The 19,075-nt window shown below is 53.4% G+C and overlaps 3 protein-coding genes across 5 annotated transcripts; 1 reads left to right on the forward strand and 2 right to left on the reverse strand.

The window, feature by feature from the left end:
• Window positions 1-219: 219 nt before the first annotated feature.
• Eola1 (endothelium and lymphocyte associated ASCH domain 1) lies at window positions 220-6,333 on the forward strand. Of its 3 annotated transcripts, XM_027954499.2 has the most exons (4): window positions 220-583; window positions 4,237-4,350; window positions 4,550-5,011; window positions 5,794-6,333. In XM_027954499.2, exons 2-4 carry the CDS (start codon window positions 4,329-4,331, stop codon window positions 6,015-6,017), a joined length of 708 nt encoding a protein of 235 aa, XP_027810300.2. In that variant the 5' UTR covers window positions 220-583; window positions 4,237-4,328; the 3' UTR covers window positions 6,018-6,333. The 3 variants fall into 3 exon arrangements, with proteins under 3 accessions (XP_027810300.2, XP_027810303.2, XP_027810299.2); XM_027954502.2 differs by lacking the exon at window positions 4,237-4,350; XM_027954498.2 differs by lacking the exon at window positions 4,237-4,350 and having other exon boundaries at window positions 220-496.
• Window positions 6,334-7,196: 863 nt separating this feature from the next.
• On the reverse strand, window positions 7,197-9,039 carry LOC114107172 (heat shock transcription factor, X-linked member 3-like). The gene is made up of 3 exons (XM_071606151.1): window positions 8,727-9,039; window positions 8,359-8,663; window positions 7,197-7,944 (listed from the first exon to the last, which is right to left on the reverse strand). The coding sequence occupies exons 1-3, from the start codon at window positions 8,935-8,937 to the stop codon at window positions 7,282-7,284; spliced, it is 1,179 nt and encodes a 392-aa protein (XP_071462252.1). The 5' UTR covers window positions 8,938-9,039; the 3' UTR covers window positions 7,197-7,281.
• Window positions 9,040-14,896: 5,857 nt separating this feature from the next.
• LOC114107173 (melanoma-associated antigen 8-like) lies at window positions 14,897-18,706 on the reverse strand. The gene is made up of 2 exons (XM_071606150.1): window positions 18,559-18,706; window positions 14,897-16,529 (listed from the first exon to the last, which is right to left on the reverse strand). The coding sequence occupies exon 2, from the start codon at window positions 16,480-16,482 to the stop codon at window positions 15,418-15,420; it is 1,065 nt and encodes a 354-aa protein (XP_071462251.1). The 5' UTR covers window positions 16,483-16,529; window positions 18,559-18,706; the 3' UTR covers window positions 14,897-15,417.
• Window positions 18,707-19,075: the final 369 nt, after the last annotated feature.

A 19,075-nucleotide genomic window follows, 5' to 3' on the forward strand; every position in this document is an offset into this window, starting at 1 on the left:
TCAGATCCTGGTGGGATGGGCCAGGGCGTCAGGGCCTAGGGAGTCCAACAGCATTTTCTCTTGCCGCTTGGGGAGGAAGTGCGTGCTGGCATAAGGGCGTGATTACGTACGCGCCTGGCTCCCTATCCGTGGCACGTGGCTACAGGCGGTCGGCCTGATTGGCTGGGTACAAACAAGCTGCGAACCTACGTGAGGTGTACGTAATCACGTGTGGGCGTGCTTGCATGCGTGGGTGCGTGCCTGCCTGTGCTCCTGCTGGAAGGGACTTTGGGGGCTGGGCTAAGGCGCCAGCGTTAATGCCTGCGAGCCCCTGTCCACAACCTAAGGTGTCCCAGAGGCGGCAGCAGCAGCGCAGCCCCAACACCGGCCCAGCGCTCTCCTGGGCCTCATCATCTCCTCACCAGCCGGCGGAGCCCTTCCCAGGGCTGGTGGCCTCTCCTGGGCCGCGGTGGACTGTCCGGTCCGATGGTCGCAGGTCGGAGTTGGACCGGTGCCAGTGAGTCCAGAGTCCTGAGACTGCCCGCGACCTAAGAGAGCCAGGATCACCCCTGCGGGCGCCTGTGTGCCCCTCGCTTCTCCTAAGGTGCCTCTGGACTGGGGTTTCCCTGGAAGTGGGACCCAAAACCCATGCAGTGGAGCCCTAGTCAGCCCCTACTCCGACAGGCTTCACGCCCTATCTTCGGCCAAGTGCGTGTTTGTGATGTGCTTCTGCCAGCACACAGCTAGTGTGCTGCTCCACTCACACCTGCCCCACCTTACCTTGAGCTGTGGACTCCCTGAGACCCCAGGCGATGAGATGTTCAGCTCTGTGCACTGGGTCGCTGTGCCCTGTGGGGTCTGCCCAGAATTAAAGTGAGGGTGATGTGATTTGGGGCCTCCACACCTTTGCCCTGAGACCATGGGAGGAGAGGTGCCAGTTTTCTGCTCTTGGATCCTGGGTCCTGGCCTAAGAGCAGGGCTCCTTTCCCGAACTGACTTCCCACCCACCTAACTGATACATCATGCGATCCTTGACCCAGACGGGACTAGCCCCACTGTCATGGGCATCGGTAGCAGACCCAAGCTCTGGTGAGGTGCACATGTGTGTTCCCCTTGAAACATGCCCTCCCAGATAGTCCTGGTCTTTGGTGCTCGCTGAGTAGAAAGCCTTCTGGTGCCACTGTACAGCATTGCTGTCTTATCCTTCACCTGTCCTCCTTACCTCCTGTCCTTGTGCAGGTGAAGAAGCTGAGACTGAGCAGAATGGGGCTTCCCCCTCAAGCCCCAGGCAGGTACCCTCTACAGCCCCAGGCAGGAGGGGGCTCAACCCCCTGATTGCCTTTAGTTGTCACTAGGGAGTCCACCCACGCAGGTCATGTTTCAGAGTTGTGGTTTTGTGGTGTCCATGAGGAAGGTGTCAGCTCAGAAGCTGAGTGGCGGGAACTAGGCAGACCTCCACTCTGGTCACATATCTCAGTAGAGGAGATAGAAATGGTGAGGCCTGGTGAGAGGCATTCTGCCTTCTTCCTAAGTCATGAGGATGGGGGATCCTTTGTCACCCATCAGCAGGATGATGATGCTGTGGGCTGTGTGTGGGACAATGGCACCACTGGTTGGGTGAGTCTTTGTGGAAGGCCACTTGCTGGCGTATTTCAGCATCTTTGATGTGTATGCCAACAAGTTTGTGACAAAGAATACCAATTCTAGTGGCAGAAAGTGGGAAGCAGCTTCTAACTATCCATCGGTAGAGCAATGCATGATTGTGTAAATTATGGGACCGCCAAGAGTGGGATGCCATCCAGAAGACGAATAATGACGCAGATCAGGAGGTACAGAGAGGAAGAATGTGCTTGAAGTGCTATTGAATGGAAAGGTCTGGCCCTACTATGTGGAGATGTATGGTTGGGGAACACCTCACACCTATCTATTATTTTGCCAAGATAGCCATAAGAAAGTGCCACAAATTGGGTGACTTAAGGAACAGGAAGATATCCCCACACGTTTCTGGAGGCTGGAATGTGAAACCAAAGTGTCAGGGGGCTCTGAGTCTTCTGTGGGCCCTTGGAGAATCTGCTCTGTCCCTCTCCCAGCTTCTGGCTGTCGGTTGGCAATCTTCGGTGTTCCTTGACTTGAGGAAGCATCACCCCAATCTCTGCCTTCATCTTCTCATGGTGTTTTCCCTCTGTGTATGCACACCTCTAAATTCCCCAGTTTTGTAAGGACACCATCTATACTGGATGTGGGCCACCCTAGTCAGTTGAATTTTACTGGATTCTATTTGTAAAACATCCATCTTTATATTTCTGGTTGTGGTGTGAGGTGCTGGGGGTAAAGCCCTTCAAGATAGGGTATCTAAGGGGACACAGGGAAACCCTGAGGACCCAACAAAGGCCCTGGGGTAGGAACTGGCCCTGGGATGGAAGACAGGCCTGTGCAGCAGCAGCAGCAGCAGCAGCGGCAGCAGGGAGGTGGATAAAGGGGAAAGAGGGCTGATGGCAGGGGCAAGGAACCAGATCAGGAGGGGGCTTGTGGGCCTGGTGAGAAGTGTCTATTCTGACCTGGTTGGGCAGGAACCCTTGGAAGGTTTCAGCAGAGGAATGCCATGATGTGGTTGCCCCTGAATTGGGGTCGCTCCGACTACAGCTTGGATGCCAGAGAGCAGTGCCACATGCTGAGCAGTGATGAGGATACTGCTTGAGAAGCCAGCTGGTGGTAGGAGATTGGACTGGGATGGTGGCCATGTAGACCGACCATGGCATGGCATGGCATGAGATTGGGGATAGGCTTTGAGATATGGCCATGTGACATAGGTGGTGGATGAGGGAAAGAGAGGGAGGAAGGAGAGTTCTAGGTCTGGGGCAGGGATATGGTATAGGTGGTGACCCCACCTACAGATGTGGAAGGGAGGTGGATTTGGTGTGCAGGGGTTGGGTCCTCAGTCTGTGGGCCTGACCAGGAAAGGCTGAGGCTAGGAAAGTTTGGCCAGTGGGCCATGTAGTAGAGGGGCCAGCAAGCACTCTGGAAGCCTGGGAAGGAGTTGGAAAGGGGATGGTCAGCCAGACCTGGGCTGCTGAGGGTCATGTGAGATGAAGACAGAACTAGCCAAACCCATATTCAGTGCCTGTGGGATACCAGATACCCCAAGGGGAGGGTTCATGTAGCGAGGGCTTGAGTTCAGTGAGGTGAGGAGGGAGACGTAGAGAGCTTTGCTGAGGCCTCTGCTGTGCAGAGTTGTCGCGGAGGGAGACAGAAGCTGGAGGAACATCCTTCACGTGACGCAGCACGTGCGGGCACAGCTCAGTGTGCAGAGGAGTCCTTTGTGTCAGGGAGGAGTAGTTTTCCTGAGCGAGAGCACAGAGTCAGGGCCCAGGCCCTGGAGTGAGGTAGAGAAGGGATGGCTTGTTAGGGGAAGCCCAGCCCTAGAAAGAGGAGGAAGGCAGAAGATCTGGCACAGAAAGGGAGGCTGTGGGTTGGTGGAGGAATGAGTGCCAGGCTTCTTTTGTCCTGATGGGGCCTTGTCTTTGGAGGATGGGTGTATTTCCTTAAAACCGTAGGAGATACTTGGGGTGAAGTGGATGGGCTTGAAGAGGGTGCAGGGAGGCACTAGGCAGAGTGGAGGGGGCAGCTCATGGGTAAAGGGCAGTGTTGCCAGAGGACAGGACCCCCGGCTTGATGTTGCTGCCGCTACCAAGAGTAGCCACCATTTGGGACTGTCGTACTAGGTGCCAGGGAATGGCTGAGTGCTCCCAGCACCTGGCCTGCCCTCACAGCCCCAAGGAAACCGAGGCTGCATGACCTTCAAAGAGTGAGCTGAGGTTCTGCCATCAAGCCCTGGTGGCTGCCCTGATGAGGGCCTGGGCTTCTCACTGAGCATAGCACAGGCTTCCTGTGGAAGGGGTCCATCGTCTCCTGAGGTACATGCAGGAAAAGGGGAGGGCCTCGTCAGGGAGTGCCTGAGGTCAGTCTGTTCCACTGTGGGCAGTTGCTTCATCTTTCAGCTCCTCCTTCTCTCAGCCATAGAGGGGGCTTAGCAAGTGCTACTGGGCCTGCTGGGTCATTTGAGGATTAAATTCAGTCTTCTAAGGGAGGATCCTGAGCATTCCAGGGCCGGGCACACGGAAGGTGTATGCACACTGGGTAATTGTTCTTTTTCTCAGGATTCTTTGTCTTGGCTCAGGTGGGTGGGGGATGGGGCTTGAGGAGCATGACACCCAAGTGGGTCTGGAGTAGATACTGACAGGCCACTTGACATCACAGGGAGTTCTGACATAGGAACCGATAAATGTTGGACACCCAGGAATCGTGCGCAGCAGCCTGCAATGGTGGGAGCCAGACACTGAGGGACGGCAATGCTTGTGGTGGCGTGGCCAGGTGCGGAGAGTGGTATTGGGGCGATGTGGGCAGACAGGAGAAGAGAGATCCAGGCCTGTTCCTCTGTGCCAAAGGCAGCCCACTCAGGGTGAAGCCCCAAGTAGGCCAAAGGGGGCCTCCCTCCTCTGTTTTCACCTAGGACATGGTGACTCCGGTCATGCTACTGACCACACACTGCCCTGCCTGTGCCTTTCTCTAGCTGTTGACATCCTACTCCACGTGCTCGCCAAAGACTCCACAGGATGGAACGGAATCATCCACACCCCAGCACCCTGCCTTGAGCCCATGGTGGAGCAGGGCCTCAGTGACTGTGCGGTGACAGGTAGAAGCAGCGACCCTCAAGGTCAGTGCGGTTTCAGGGCCCCGGGGAAGGACGACTTTGCTGGCTGTGAGCCCAAAGGGAAGAAGATGAAGTTTTCCTGCCTGTCCTTCCGGCAGCCTTATGCCGGTTTTGTCTTGAATGGAGTCAAGACCCTGGAAACGCGGTGGCATCCCCTGCTGAAGAGCCACCGGAACTGCACCATTGCCATCCACATTGCTCAGAGGGACTGGGAAGACAGCTGCTGGAGGGAGCTGCTGGTGGAGAGGCTGCAGATGAGCCCTGGGCAGATTCAGGCCTTACTCTGGGAAGGGGAGAAGTTTGGCCGAGGAGTGATAGCTGGTAAGTGGGGGGCATGCCGACCAGGGTGCAGAGAGCTCCAGATTTGCCCCCCCGGATGGTGCTCTGAGGTTCATGGCTTCTGTTCGGTTTTCCCTTGAACTGGTGGGCATGTTTGCTGCAGTTTCCCTGAGCAGCACACCTTTGGAGGGGCCGCAAGAGGCACTGGGCTGGGGGTCTGCGGGCCTGGCTGCACACAACCTTGGTAAATCACCTCTCTCCTCTGGGCTGCAGTTGCTGTTTGTGATCTGAGAGGTGTCTGTCTGTGGCACGTGGCCACTGAGTGCATGCCTCCAAGTCCAGAAGGGGCAGCACTGCATACCGTTCCAGTTGAGTGGCCTCTAGAGTGAGGCTGCCTGCCCGGCTTCATGTGCCTGCCACACCCGTGATGTTCCCTGGGCGCGTGCCCAACCTCTCAGCTGTCCAGGTCCCGCATTGGCACCTGCCACCTGGTGACCTCCTGAGGCGTCCCGTTGGCAGTGGTTACCCCTGCAGGCACGGTGCCCTTCTGATAAGTAACTGCCACCTCAGCAGTCTTATGGGGCCCACCCATCCCTTGTGCGTCCTCAGTGAGGACAAGGCTCTTTCCTATTCATGTCACCCTGGATTTCATGAACAGAGTGTGGCAGGTCACCAGTGTTGAGTGAGAAAGACTCAACTTGCCTCTAGTCTTTTTAGTGATATTTTGGGCTCCAGCAGTGTGCCTTTCAATCACCCTGTCATCACACGGCGGGCCTTGGACTATGGAAGGGAAAGCCTTCTGTGTGTTTTCTCTTTGGGCACAGGGCTCGTGGACATCGGAGAAACGTTGCAGTACCCGGAAAACTTAGCTCCCGACGAGGTTGTGGAACTGGAAAATCAAGCTGTTCTTACCAACCTGCGGCAGAAGTATTTGACAGTGGTTTCAAACCCCAGGTGGTTACTGGAGCCTGTACCCCAGAAAGGGGGGAAGGATGTGTTTGAGGTGGACATTCCGGAACATCTGATCCCCGTGGCATACAAGGTGTGACCACTGTGGGCTCCAGAGAGGAAAGTTGTTGAGACACCCAGTAAATCATGAAACAGACCCAAGAAAATCAGGTTAAGTGTGAATCGCCACAGCCCTCAGCGCTGCTCGTGGACACAGATTGCTATGCTCACAAGAAGGGAACGGGGAAGGCGGACTTTCCCTGGGCAGTGCCTCCTTGGGCTCATTGAGATCATGTGTGGTACCTTGACCTTCAGGGGACAGGCAAGGCCACCAGGAAATGTCTTGGCATTGCCCCTAATTTTGGTCCAGCTACTTTCTAGATTGTGCAAATAAATGTCCAGATGGTAACTGTTTAGTGCTTGGGGCACCCTTGTGGCTTTTTCCGGCTCTTTCTTTGAGTCAGAGCTCTGGGGTGTATGAAGAGCACCCAGGGGCATGGTGGGAAGTCTGGGACCTGGCACTGAATCCTGCTGGAGAATGACCAGCAGGTCATGGCCCAGTGCATCCCAGGTGAAGAGAACACTGGACTTGGAGCAGCCATCTGTTCCCTCTTGTCATTCTCACGCTGTGGGAAAAGTGTCCCTGGGTTCTGCATGGATGTCATGCAGCTACTTCCTTCCCAAGCAGAGGATCCTAAATACTGCTGTGATTGAGTCAGGTCGACTTTTGTAGAGACACGTGTGCTGTTTATTTTGTAGCAATCTTTTGTTGACTTTGTAGCACAGTCTCTAGTGGTAGTTATCTGTGGGGACCAGGGGCAGGGGCTCTCCCCACCCTCATGGAGACTGGCATGGCCTGACTCTTGTGAGGCAGGATATAGTACCGTCCATCCCCTCCCAGATGGGAGCCTGATTTTAGGCCTGCAAAGAGGCCCACTGTGTGTTGGGAGACTTCCTGGCAACTCTGGGGTGGGGTTGCCCTGTCAGGAAGGAATCTCCTGCGTTGAGATACCTGAGTTGTGTGAGGTGATTCCCAGGTCAGGAGCCAGGCTCTTCTGTCTTCTGACCAGCGGGCCATTCAGGGACCAGATCTTGCTGAGCTCACACTCACCATTGCCCAGCCAGGTCCTGCACTGGGGGCGTGGAACAGCTGCTGCTTCCAAAGGAACGGGGTTAGGGGGACCTAAGCAGCACCAGCCACCACATTGTGCAAGAGTAGCACGGGAGCTTACCAAGAACAGGACTCACGACTCTTCTTTACATCATTTATTTACCCCTTCAGAGTTTTGTTTTCCTCTGTCAAGACCAAAAGTGAGTTCAACATTAGAAAATGTTGACTTTTATCATTGGTGCGTGGGCTGAGTTCAAGGACCTGTGTTGTCCTTGAACTGCTCACAGAATACACATTTGTAATCTGAGGAGCCCTCCTGCACCTCCTCCTCACCCTCACGTTGGCCTTCACCTTCACCTTCACCATCCTCTGGGGGCTCCCTTGGGGACATGGCTGAGAGGGCGGCCAGCAGGATGGAGTAACAAGTGTTGTACAAAGACATGACTGAGCAACAATCAGGGTAACCCTGGGGGCCTCTGGGCACTTCCCCCTCGCCTTCCATTCCAGCAGTAGCTTGGGACGAAGGTGTGCCGTCTTCAGAGGTGCCCTCCCCATCAGGGCTGCTTGGCTCCTGCGGGAGCTGGTTTTCCAGGGGTTGTTCAGAGACACTGCTCATCGCCCACAGCCCAGAGGGCATGAAGGGCTGTGTGCCTCTGAGCGCCTGGTGGTCCAGGGCTTCCCTCTGGGGCAGCTCGTGCTCTGCCTTGACCTCATGGTGGAAGCTTGGGGAGCATCTGGTACAGACCAGCTTCTTTTTCTTGGCAGATGATGCGCCACTCTCTCGCCCAGCAGCCGGGTTCTTCAGTGGCGTTGGTATGCAGGTCCCACGCTGAGCAGAGCTTCTTGCTTCTCCTTTTTTACGGATGTTTTCCAGGAGCCCTGGCTTGTCTTTCTGGAAATTGGAGTTGCGGTAGATCTGAAACAAAAGGAAAAGTTTTAGCTTTCCTGGGGTAAAGGGTGCCTTGCTCCGCCCACCCCCACCCAGAATCCTAATGGACTTGGTTTGCAATGGAGGAAATCATTTTCAAGTTCCCGGCCAGTGTGGCCGCCCTTCCTGCGTGACCTCACTAAAGAAAATTCATAGGTCAAGGGGGTCAAACACATGCATGACAGTAACTGGCCTCTCAGCCCTTTTTTTCTTGCCTTCAGATTATCTTTAAAGGGTTGTCGCTTAACATGAAATGCTGAATGTTCATCTTTCCATAGGTGATCTACCACACTAGACCAGTGATCCCTGGAAATGAGCCCTTGCAGTGGAATTCATCTGGGGGCGCTAGGAAGGCATTCAAGAAACAGGGACAGTGGGTGACAGGAGTACTTTCTACTTTACCATCATTCTCTTCTTCCCCTGAGAGTAAGCTGATGCATCTTTTGGGCGGATCTTGCTGAATCCATAGAGGTTCAGCTGGCGAATGAAATTCTTCAGACTGTCAGTTTCAAAAATCCTCTCTGCGCCCCTCCGGCCAAGGACCTCTCTCTGGAAAAGGTCAGCCTCGATGACCACGATGTCTCCTTCGCCACCCCAGCACACAGACTTGAAGGTGTCATCCTCCACTATTGCCCAAAGCTTTCTGGGGAAGGAGAGCCCGAGAAGGTTCTCAGTGCCTTCCTCGCTGGTCTCCGGCCGGCTCGGTTCTTCTGGTGACTGGCTCGGTTCTTCTGGTGGCTGGCTTCGACCTTCTGGTGGCTGGCTCCGACCTTCTGGTGGCTGGCTCGGTTCTTCCAGTGGCTGGCTCTCTTGGGAGCCGGGATCTTGGCTCAGGGCTTGGTCATCATACCCGTCCAAACCCTGTCCCGAATCCACCTTGGGATCAGGTGAAGGATGAGATAGGGGCTTGCTCGCTGGCTCTTCGCTGACCAACGAGGCCACCTGGATTTCAGAGTGCTCTTTGACACTCTCACTGGCCATGGTGCCACACTATCAGGAGCATTTCCTACCCAAGACTGGTGTAGACGTCCTAGCGAGTCTAAAGTGCCTTCGTCCAGGGAAGAGGCTCTATAAATACAGTCCGAGAAGTTCTAGAGCCTCGTAGCAAGGCAACTAGGCACTGACATCACCGTCCTCTTTATTTGTCATGCGATGTCACAGAGCTGACGGGAAGCCAGGCTGGAGGGGGAGTGCTGGTGGAGGGTAGAGGACGGGAGGGGCAGCGGGGGCCCCAGCTTCCCTTTGCTCAAAGTGTACAAAGGTGTGGTTCACATTCCTAGAGAAGTCTCCCTTATGCTGACAGGCACATTGTGTCACCTGCCAGCCTCTCCCTAGAAGAGATGAGAAACCAAGACCCCATAGCCGCTCCACTCCCAGAGATAGAGGAGGCCTGTTGCAATCCTCTCTGATTTGCTCAAAGACCAGTCCCCAGTTAGTTTGAGCCTGGGTATTACTGAGCCAGCACTGGTCATGTGGGCTGCTGGGTGGCCATACCTCCGAGGTACGGTGGCCCAGCCTTTGGTGGGTAGCCCCCTGCCTTCCTCCCCCCTCCCCCCGCCATCTCCTCCCTACTTGGTATCTTCCAACTGCACCTGTGGGTTGCTAGGATCTTCTCCCATGGGCCCAAATAAGGAGTGTGTTTCATTGCCACTTCAGGTTGTCCCAAACTAGGAGTAGAGCAGTGCCAAGCAGGGCGGGAGCGCCTCTAGTGTTGAAGGATCGTGTTCCTTCCCCCTGTTGTGTGGTTGAAGGGCAGCGTCTCAGCTGAACTTGGGAGGCTCCTCTCGAGCTCGGCTTACTGCCAAGCCTCATCCCTCCGCAGATGACGACAAAACTGCCCTTAGTTTCCACTGCTCCCCCCGCTGCCCTTCTCATTGCCCAACACGTGCACAATCTTGAGGCCTTGTCCACAGGTGTTCCTAAGGAAAGTTGCTTCTCATTTAGCTAGACATGACAGAACCATCCCAAACAGGCACCTGACCACGTGTTTTTGAAAATTACACCACTCTGAGCGTGTGGGTAGCAGTTAAAACCCCCCAAAGTCACCCTCCATGACAGATGAGGATACAAGACTGGTTTTGGACATCCATGGGAGACAGTTTGTCCTTACAGTCACTGTACCGGGGGCAAGGGTTTACAGCGGAAGACACCTACCCCAGGCTGAGAGGCACTAGGGTCCTCATCCCACTACGTGGTCCCCTTTGTCCTGTCCAAGGCTCAGCCCATTGTTTATATGCAGAGCTCAAAGAGGGTTGGAAGGAAATGCTACCCAGGGGCCCTTTCAGTCCATGGGCTCTAATGCTTCATCATGTCCCTGTGTCTGGATTCAGTTCCCATGGAGAAGATGCTTTCAAACAAGTTTACAAAGCATTCACCCAAGGACTCAGTGTCACTCACACCTTAGCACGTGCATTTAGCGTCTGTACAATAAAATGGAGGTGGTGGGTCGTGTCAGTGAAGGAGGCTTCTGGGGTTTTCAGTTAAACTGCCAAGGACCTTCGTTAAATGCCAACTTCTCTTTTCTTAGGCAAATTCTCGTGACTAGGAATGATGTTTTGTGGTATCCTTACAGCCTGTGGTGGTCAGCTTAGTGTTATGACAGTGAAATGCTCGAGGCGGCTAGTCTATGAGGAGAAAAGCCCACACTTAGCCCCAGGTTCTGCCAGTTGCAGGCCTTGGACCCAAGTCTCTGGACCTCTGTTGAGGGCGGCACATCATGCCAGGAGCATATGTTGGAGCAAATCGTTGATGTCCCCAGCCCAGAATGAGAGACATGATGGGCTAGGGTCCCACAGTCCCCCTCCAGGCCATGCTTCAGTGACCCAAAGACCTCCCAACGGGGCTGCACTGGGACTGAGCCTTTGACACACAGACCCTTGGGGGACACTTAACATCCAGATACTAGTGCTGGCTTCTGGAGGACTTGGCTGAGGACTCATAAAGGGATTGGGCCCTTGGGTGGGAGGGAGGTGCAAGTGAAGAACTGGACTGGGGAACCCAAACCTCTGGCCTTCAACAAAGAGCCAGTGTTTAATTGATTTCATGTAGACACCCTGGTGTCCTGTGGCTTCTGTAGGACCCTTAGGTAAGCATCACCTGTTTTAAGTCACAAAGTATCTGCTGGGATTAGCAGTGCAAGACACCAGGCTCCTCTTAGTCCTGAGGAGGAATCGCTCACAGTGCTGGCTGCTCCTTGAGGAGCAGCGTTAGGAGAAGGCCAGCATCCCTGCACTCCCCTCAGCAGTCTGGCCCACAGGTTCAGCTCCAGACCTTCAGCCACCACTCGGACAGTCTCTGGGCCTCAGCATGCACAAGCCCCTTTCAGTGCTCCTAAGGCCCCCAGGCGCCAGACTGGGTACCGCTGGATCCCTAGTACTGTCCTCTGAGCTCCCTGAGAGCTCCCTGCTCTTGCCCTGCCCATGCTGTCCTCTCATCTGGGAATGCCCTTCTCTACCCAGAGGGCACTCAGCTTTGTGAGCAGCTGCGTATTAGTGAAGACCTTTTGGCTGATATCACAGACAAAACTCAGAACTTGAATGGCCAAACACAAGTTTGTGTTTTGTGTACAAAATTCTCTCTCTCTCTTTTTTTTTTTTTTTTGGTCCCAGGGATTGAACCCAGGGGTACTTAAACACCAAACCACATCCCTAGCCCTTTTTTTATATTTTATTAGAGACGAGGTCTCACTGAGTTGCATAGGGCTTCACTAAGTTGCTGAGGCTGGGTTTGAACCCTTGATCCTCCTGCCTCAGCCTCCTGAGTCACTGGGATTATAGGCGTGCACCCCCAGCTCTGCTCTCAGGTGACCCAGGGGTCCAGAATGCTTCCATCCTCTGTTTTGTTATTGAAAGGAGGAAGAAAGCATGGAAATGCATACTGGCTCTCAAATGCCAGGTGGGAGGGAGGTGGAAGTGAAGAACTGGACTGGGGAAATGACCAAATGACACTGTCACTCTTGTCTCAGTGGCAAGGAAATGTCACGTGTCCCTTCTTATCTATGAGCAGGTGGACAGCAGTGTTGCCCCATGCCCAGGAAGGAGAGAAGATATGGCTGGGAACTGGAACTCTCTCCCCAAATCTGTTAGAGAGTTGGAGCTCAACCAGGAGCAAACACTGTCCTTGTTAGGCCACCACACTCATTTTTTGGAGCAGTTTCTGAGAAGACCAGATTTGCCTTGAAGTTTTAGGTGCCTGCTGTGGCTGATGATTTCAGTCCAACAGTATCCTATGGAATTGAAGAGGATCACGTCAAAGCTACCAGATAGGGTTCCCCTTCTTCACCCTCACAGCACATTTCTGCATTTGCCTCTGCAATACCATCCTCTCAGTAGGCTGAGGGTTACCCCTTTCATTTGATTCAGGGTAAAATCTTAACCACTGAGCCTCTGCCACCCTCCACATGGCCATTCTTGCCTGAACACCTGGACAGGTGCATTAGTCACACTGAAGCCAGCATTTTCCTGTGAAGCCAGTGCCAGACAGGTGGTAAAAAGATGGTGAATTGCTTTCTCTTTGTGTATATGTGATAAATTTTGAGCTAGCAGATGGGCACGGGGGGTACACACCCACAATCCTAGGGACATGGGAGGCTGAGGAAGGAGGACAGCGAGTTTGAGGCCAGCCTGGGAAATAGTGAGACCCCGTCTCACAATAAAATCAGACAAGGGCAAGGGATATAGCTCAGTGCTTGGCTAGTGTGAGTGAGGCCCTGGGTTCAGTCCCTGTGCCAGGGATTGAACAAATTTCAGCCAGCATCTCCACCAAGGAAGCACTTTCAGCTCCTAAGAGGATTCCAGGGTCTCCAGAGTTCAGATTCATTAGATGCTTGCTCCTGATCTGCACTTTCAGGGAGATGTTAGGTACTGAACACTTAAAGAAGCCCATCTGTTTGTGTTCACTTCCTAGAGAAGTGTCAAACAAGAAGCTCACTAAAATCCTACTGCCAATATCCAAGTGGCCTCCAAGGGCCTCCCTCCACCCTCAGGGTTATATCTCCAAGACCAATGGATAATGGGCCAAGTCAAAGTCTACGTGAAGTGCACTGGGAAATCAAAGAACAAGCTAACACCCTGGTAGGGATAGCTGGTAGGTCTAAGACCACCGTCCCTAGACAACTGTTCTGACCAAGGGCCTGTGGCTATCAGACAGGAGTCGGGGTGAGATGTGGGAGAGCCAGGGGACTTCTGCAGGCAGTAAGAATGCTGTGGGTCACATGACACAGGCTCCAGAGGAGGCAGCAGGGAAGGGCTGGGTAGCAGTCCAGGTACCAGAGTTGAAACACGGGCACATGGGGGACAACAAGGGAAATGGTGACTGTAATGAGGGAAACTACTGGAACTGGGCAATCAGCTCTCAAGGAACCAACTGTAAAGAACCCCACCTTCTCTGGAATTGCTGTCATTTATGTACTAATTTAGGTACCAAGGATTGAACCCAGGGGTGCTTAACCACGGAGCCACAACCCCAGCCCATTTTATTTTATTTTATTTTTTGAGACAGGGTCTCACTAACTTGCTTAGAGCTTCGATAAATTGCTGAGGCTGGCTTTGAACTGCAATCCTCCTGCCTCAGCTCCGCAAGTCACTGAGATTTCAGACAGGCTTGTGCTAGGATTGCTTTTTAGTATTTTGGCCTCCCCTAGGATCTTTCTTATGGGTCACCAGAGGGACATTTTGCAGTGCTGAGAAATTATTACTAAGTCAGAAGGTCACCCTCAGCCTGGGAGTCCTGGGAAAATCGAGGGCTCAAGATGAATTCAGACCAAGGGTCTCTTTGCAGCCCCGTCACTAACCAGCTTCTCCTGTCAGAAGTCGCCCACCAGTCAGCCTCCAGGTCTTCTTCTGCCCAGGGAGACTGATGAGACCTGTCCAGTAGGACTTTTGGGACATGGGTACAGAACGGAAAGCTCCTGGGCTGGTGCCTGGCCTGGAAAGGAACGGTAGTGAGTGGCAGATAGCTGCAGTTCCTAATAGTCCTGGATCCCAGCCTCCACCACTCCGGGGCATCCTTGGCATTGGTTGTCACCGACACACATTGGAAATTATGCAGCTTAGTTCGATATGGAATCCCCCATCAGCCAAAGCGGAAGCTCCCTGACTCAAATTCAGTAAACATTTCCTCTGGGTGAACAGATTGCAAAATGTGGGCGTAGAGGAGTCTTCCCCACTGGGAGGATCTTAGGATTTGAGTCAGGACTCACTCCTACCCTCCCAGATTCTGTTCCATCCAAACCACGATTTCCATTCATTCCATCGCCATGCAAAATCAACTGCTTGATTACAGTGGGTGGAATTACACTGGTACCCTAATTAAAACACCACTTTACTGCAGAGTCAGCTCTGGCTCTCCCAACCAAGCAGAGGAGGTCCTGGCCAGGGACTTCTAGGCCTCACTTCTTGAGACATTCAGTCTTCTCTCTCTACAGATCCTTGCAGTTGATGGTAACTGAGCACCAAGCTCTCCTGTTGTGTCCAACCACACAGCACCTCTCACACCTGCCCCAGGTGGAGATTCTGTTCTGCTTCATTCACCATCAAAGGGAACGACTCAGAGTAGTCTTCCATTCTCTCAGCCTTAAGACACACCATCTAAAGGTCTGGCCCTGGCCTCCATGCAGTGTCCTTCAAGTCCAGCCCCGCAGAAGGCACTGCAGTTTCCCCAAGCCCCAAACTGCAAACTGCCTTGGCTGGCACAGGACATTGGCACTCGGCTGCTCTACACTGGAGGTCCACCTGCTCACCCTCCTTCACATGTTCCTTAGGTCTCTGGGGACACCTCACCGTCTTCCTGACATGGTTGCTGTATTAACATTCAAAGATGGGATTCAGTCTGGCTAAGCCTATTATCTGATTATTCCCACTACTCATTCTCTCTCTTTTAGAAGAGCAGAATTGCACGACTGTTCCATGAATCAATGAGGCAGTGAGGAGAGGGCCTTTTTATTAGCATATAGCTTCTCCTCCATTCTCCAATACACACAAGCAAATCCAGGTGCACACCAACTTTCTTAAGGATACAGGGAAGATAGGTAATAAGGGAAGGCGAGCATTCACCTTTGATTTCTCTATCATTTATTCATTCTTTTTCATGACCAAGTTCTTTTCCACGTCCAGAAATTATCTCTTACACTCCCATGTGATCTTTGCTCAGGTCCAAAAAATAAAGAAAGAATGAGATGCTAATTAATGAAACAAAAAGCAAAACACCAAAATCCTAAACTGTGTTCACAGCAATAAATGAATGAGTATGGTCTTCATAACATCCCATTCAGAAGTAAATTAAACTTTCAATCAACAGGAACATTTGAAAAATTCCATAGGAAACAAAGTTCAATTTCCAAGTCGCACAAATACAGAAGCATCAAAATGTTAGACGGCAAGATCTCTTCCACCTTCCCTGGCCCCTCACTACTTAGAAAGGTGACTTCTCTCTTCCAACACAGATTGAAAAATGGGCCCTATCTCACATGGGGGTGTGGAAGCTTCGGGATGCGGCCCTGCCATGTTTCCTGGTCCTGGGCCGTCCCCTGGGCACTCTAGTGGCCCTGGCTACATTTGATACTTTGGCACACTCTGCCTCATCTTTCAAAGCCTTTTCATACAGGAAAGGGTAGGACCTAGGCTCACTCCCATGGACCTGGGCCCAGTACTCCAGGACTTTCATCTTGCTGGTTTCAGCACGTGCCCTTGGACCCCAAAGGAACTCATAGAAAGCAGGATCACTACCAGGTACCTGGCGATACTCCAAGTACTGTTCCTGCACCAAATCTTCAGTGATGAGCTTTCTAGGCTCCCCATAGATGAAGTGTTCCCTCTCAGGATACACCCCCATCACACTCAGCATTTCCCAGACATCTTGCTCACAGGCACGGTCCCCCACCATGAAGATGATGCACAGGATGATTACCAGAAGGCCCGTCTTGGGCATGCTCTGGTCATCGCCCTGCATCCCATCATAGGTGAGGCCCAAAGCATTAACAACAGCATAGGAGTGGTTGGAGGGGTCCACCTCCTCAACATGAATACCAAAGACCAGGTGCATGCACTCAGAGGCCACACTGAAGACCACAGGGAAGTCATCCTGGTTATTTTTGATGACGCTACTCAGCATTTCGGCCTTGGTGGTCAGCTCCTTCATTCGATACTTGAGAAGCAGGAACTGCACCAGGTCAGCCATCTTCTCATCCAGTGGGTCTCCCAACAAGGACTTACGGTCTTTCAGGTTCTTCCAGGAGAATGGACCTTCTGCTTCTTGGCTGCTGGAGAGGTGGCTGAACGGGATGCCTGGAGTGGGCGCCGTGGCAACAGAGAGAGCGGAAGATCTCTCAGGCACCTGTGCACAAATCAGTGGCTCAGGACAAGGCACCTTGCTAAGGGTAGGTGTGGACCTGGAGGAGATGCAGGCAGAGGAGGCCCCCTCCTCCTCAGGCCTGAGAACCTGCACACCATTGAGGCTCGGTGCCTCCCTTTGGGCCTTAGGTTCTCCTTTGTCCTTGTGGTGCTGGCGCTTCTGACCGTGAGATGACATGGCTTTCCTTGGGCACAGCAGGCAAGACAGTGGGCAGGCAATCAGTCCTGGGAAAGAAAGGGATCCAGTGAACTGAGAACCACACCCTTCTTAGTGCTCACAAGGGCCCAACCAGTCATCTGTTAAGGTGGTGATCTAGGGCTACTCAGGCTCCTGTCCTTCTGGTGGGCCTGACTCCTTGAGAAACCGAGGCAGGAAGCGAAACGGCTTCTCAGGTGAAGCTGGCTTGCAGAGCACAAGGCCCCAGGGCTGACCTAGGCCTGTGGACCAGGTACACTGTTCTGCTGAGTTGGGCCCTTGGCATACACTCCCAGCATGCACATCACCAGGACTCCCAGCTCTGCCTGGGCCTCATCTGCTCTGTGACTGGAGTGAAGACTGCAAGCACAACTCTGGACCCCTAACCATAACAGGAGGGACTGGTCCGTCTCGGTGAGGCCCACACAAATCTGAGTTGGATGGTCTTATTAGTGGTCACTCTGTGCCCTCAAAATTCCCCTGGAAAAGCCTGGAGTCAAGCTCGTGTTGACCTGAGGTGAACACTCTGAACAAACATCCACTTCTGTGAGACAGAATAAAGGCAGTGAGGGGCCGGGCGTGGTGGCACGTGCCTATAATCCCAGGGGATGGGGAGTCGGAGACAAGAGGATTGCAAGTTCAAGCCAGCCTCAGCAAAAATGAGGCACTAAGTAACTCAGGGAGACCCGGTCTCTTGATAAAATACAAAACAGGAGTGGGGATGTGGCTCTGAGCATTGAGTGCCCCCGAGTTCAATCCCCCATACTCCCCACAAGGAAAGCAGTGAGGGGGCTCACGTCTGGTCACAAGTGCCCTATGGTGATGGTACTAGCTAGCCAAATTCATTGGGGTCCATGTGTCCTGGCGTGGAGAAGCTGGATCAGTCCTAACCGTAAGGAACATCAAGGTGTGAGACTTGTTTCTCTCTCTCTGATGACCCGAGGCCACCTTCCTTAAAGCAAAGTCAATCTCTGAGAGACTCTGGAAAAGAAAGTGAGGGGAAGGGGAAGCCCATGGAATGGTGGTCCTGGTTCTTCCCATGGCTGAAAGAAAGGTCACGTGGAGACTGGAGTCTTGTGTGTTCACGTGTAGATGTTCCCTTTGTCCCCACCTTGACTCCTGACTGTGCCTGAGACCCTCTCTGTGCTGATGTGAGCTCAGCCTCCTCTTACCAAGCCTTCACCTCCCTGAGACCAATGACACACACTGAAGAAGAGAGGGACCCTGACAGCCCCGCCTGGGCTTCCTGGGTTGAAGGCAGACTCGGGGCAGATTTTTGAGGGGCACCTATCTACTCTGTGCTGGGGGTTCCCTTGGGGTCCTCACCTTAACCTTTGGGGGGACCCTGGCACCCCTGTCTGTGATAATAAGATGGGGTTCCCTGTGCTCATCTGAACCCACACTGTCCCATCACCACCCTCAACTTTCTGAGAGACCTAGATCTCTCAGGAGAAGGGAGCAGATGTCACAACCCATCACCCCTTTCAGGGGCTCTCTAGAGCTGACAGCCAGGCTTGCGCCCCATGGATCCTAGATTCGGTGCTGGGGGAATTCCCCAAGTCCTGTAGTTTATGCATCTTGCTCATGCCCATGCCTGCCCTTGCTTACTGCCATACCACCTGACAGAAATTGACATCTTTAGACCAAAGCTCCATCTCCATGAACACACCCCATTTTAGTGGTAGAAGTGACAGTACCACTTAGGGCCTCTCGTGGCTGACCACAGTGGAGAGGCAGACTATGTAGGGTTCCTTGTTTCAAAGCTGGGGATGCCTTCAGTCCTTATGAAGGGTCCATACCTTGGGTCTGGCAGGTCCTAGGATTCCTCTCTGTGCTAACCACACGTGGCTCCCCCTGCTGGCCTGTCATCACCTCTTGGACCAAGGTCCCTACACATATAAAACCTCTCAGCCAAACCAGGAGGCAGAAATGAGCCAGAGTTACTTCCAGTGACCCTGAATAGGGCCCCACAGGGTAGATTACAAGGGAAGCCAGGCTCTCTGAGGTCCCTTCCTTTGGGAGGTATGGCATTCAGTCCCTGTCACCAAAGTTCCTCACCTTGATTCCCGGCAGATGCTGGAATCCTCCCTCTGCTGACCAGCTGTGGCTCCTCTGCCCTCCTGATGAACTCTCTCACACCAGGGCCTCACCTCCCTGATTTGGAGGAGACAGAAGTGAGGACAGCACATTTGGACACGGCTGCATGGGGTTTCCCCAGGTTAACAGACCAGCAGGTTCCAGGGGCCTCCTTTGTCTGGAGTGTCCTCAAGGTACTCATATTCACTCCTGACAGGGTCTGGGCCCTTTCCCCTCTGCTGACCTGTAGGTGCATCTTGCAGGCCAAGGCCACCATCTCCCTGAAGGCCCAGAGAAGGAAGTGGGGGGTGGGTACAACCATTCCCAACAGCCCTGCATGGAGTTATCCTGGGCTTCCAGTGAACATTCCCATGTCTTTAATCTGGGCTCTTATTTCGTCTTTCCAGAAGTCCCTGAGATTCCTCCCTCTGCTGACCCGGGAACACACACTTCAATCATGCTCACTCATCCCTGACACCCTGAAGGTGTGTCAGGCAGA

Source organism: Marmota flaviventris, chromosome X, assembly GCF_047511675.1.
Source record: "Marmota flaviventris isolate mMarFla1 chromosome X, mMarFla1.hap1, whole genome shotgun sequence".
NCBI lineage: Eukaryota > Metazoa > Chordata > Mammalia > Rodentia > Sciuridae > Marmota > Marmota flaviventris.

Excerpts from the sequence above, each read along its gene's own strand:
- LOC114107173 (XM_071606150.1), bottom strand. The coding sequence starts at position 16,482 with ATGTCATCTCACGGTCAGAAGCGCCAGCACCACAAGGACAAAGGAGAA.
- Eola1 (XM_027954498.2), top strand. The coding sequence starts at position 466 with ATGGTCGCAGGTCGGAGTTGGACCGGTGCCA. Across the intron at positions 497-4,549 it reads TCGGAGTTGGACCGGTGCCA|CTGTTGACATCCTACTCCAC; the intron begins GTGAGTCCAGAG and ends GCCTTTCTCTAG. Across the intron at positions 5,012-5,793 it reads TGGCCGAGGAGTGATAGCTG|GGCTCGTGGACATCGGAGAA; the intron begins GTAAGTGGGGGG and ends CTTTGGGCACAG.
- LOC114107172 (XM_071606151.1), bottom strand. The coding sequence starts at position 8,937 with ATGGCCAGTGAGAGTGTCAAAGAGCACTCTGAAATCCAGGTGGCCTCG. Across the intron at positions 8,664-8,726 it reads ACCGAGCCAGCCACCAGAAG|AACCGAGCCGGCCGGAGACC; the intron begins GTCGGAGCCAGC and ends AGTCACCAGAAG. Across the intron at positions 7,945-8,358 it reads AGGGGAAGAAGAGAATGATG|ATCTACCGCAACTCCAATTT; the intron begins GTAAAGTAGAAA and ends CTTTTGTTTCAG.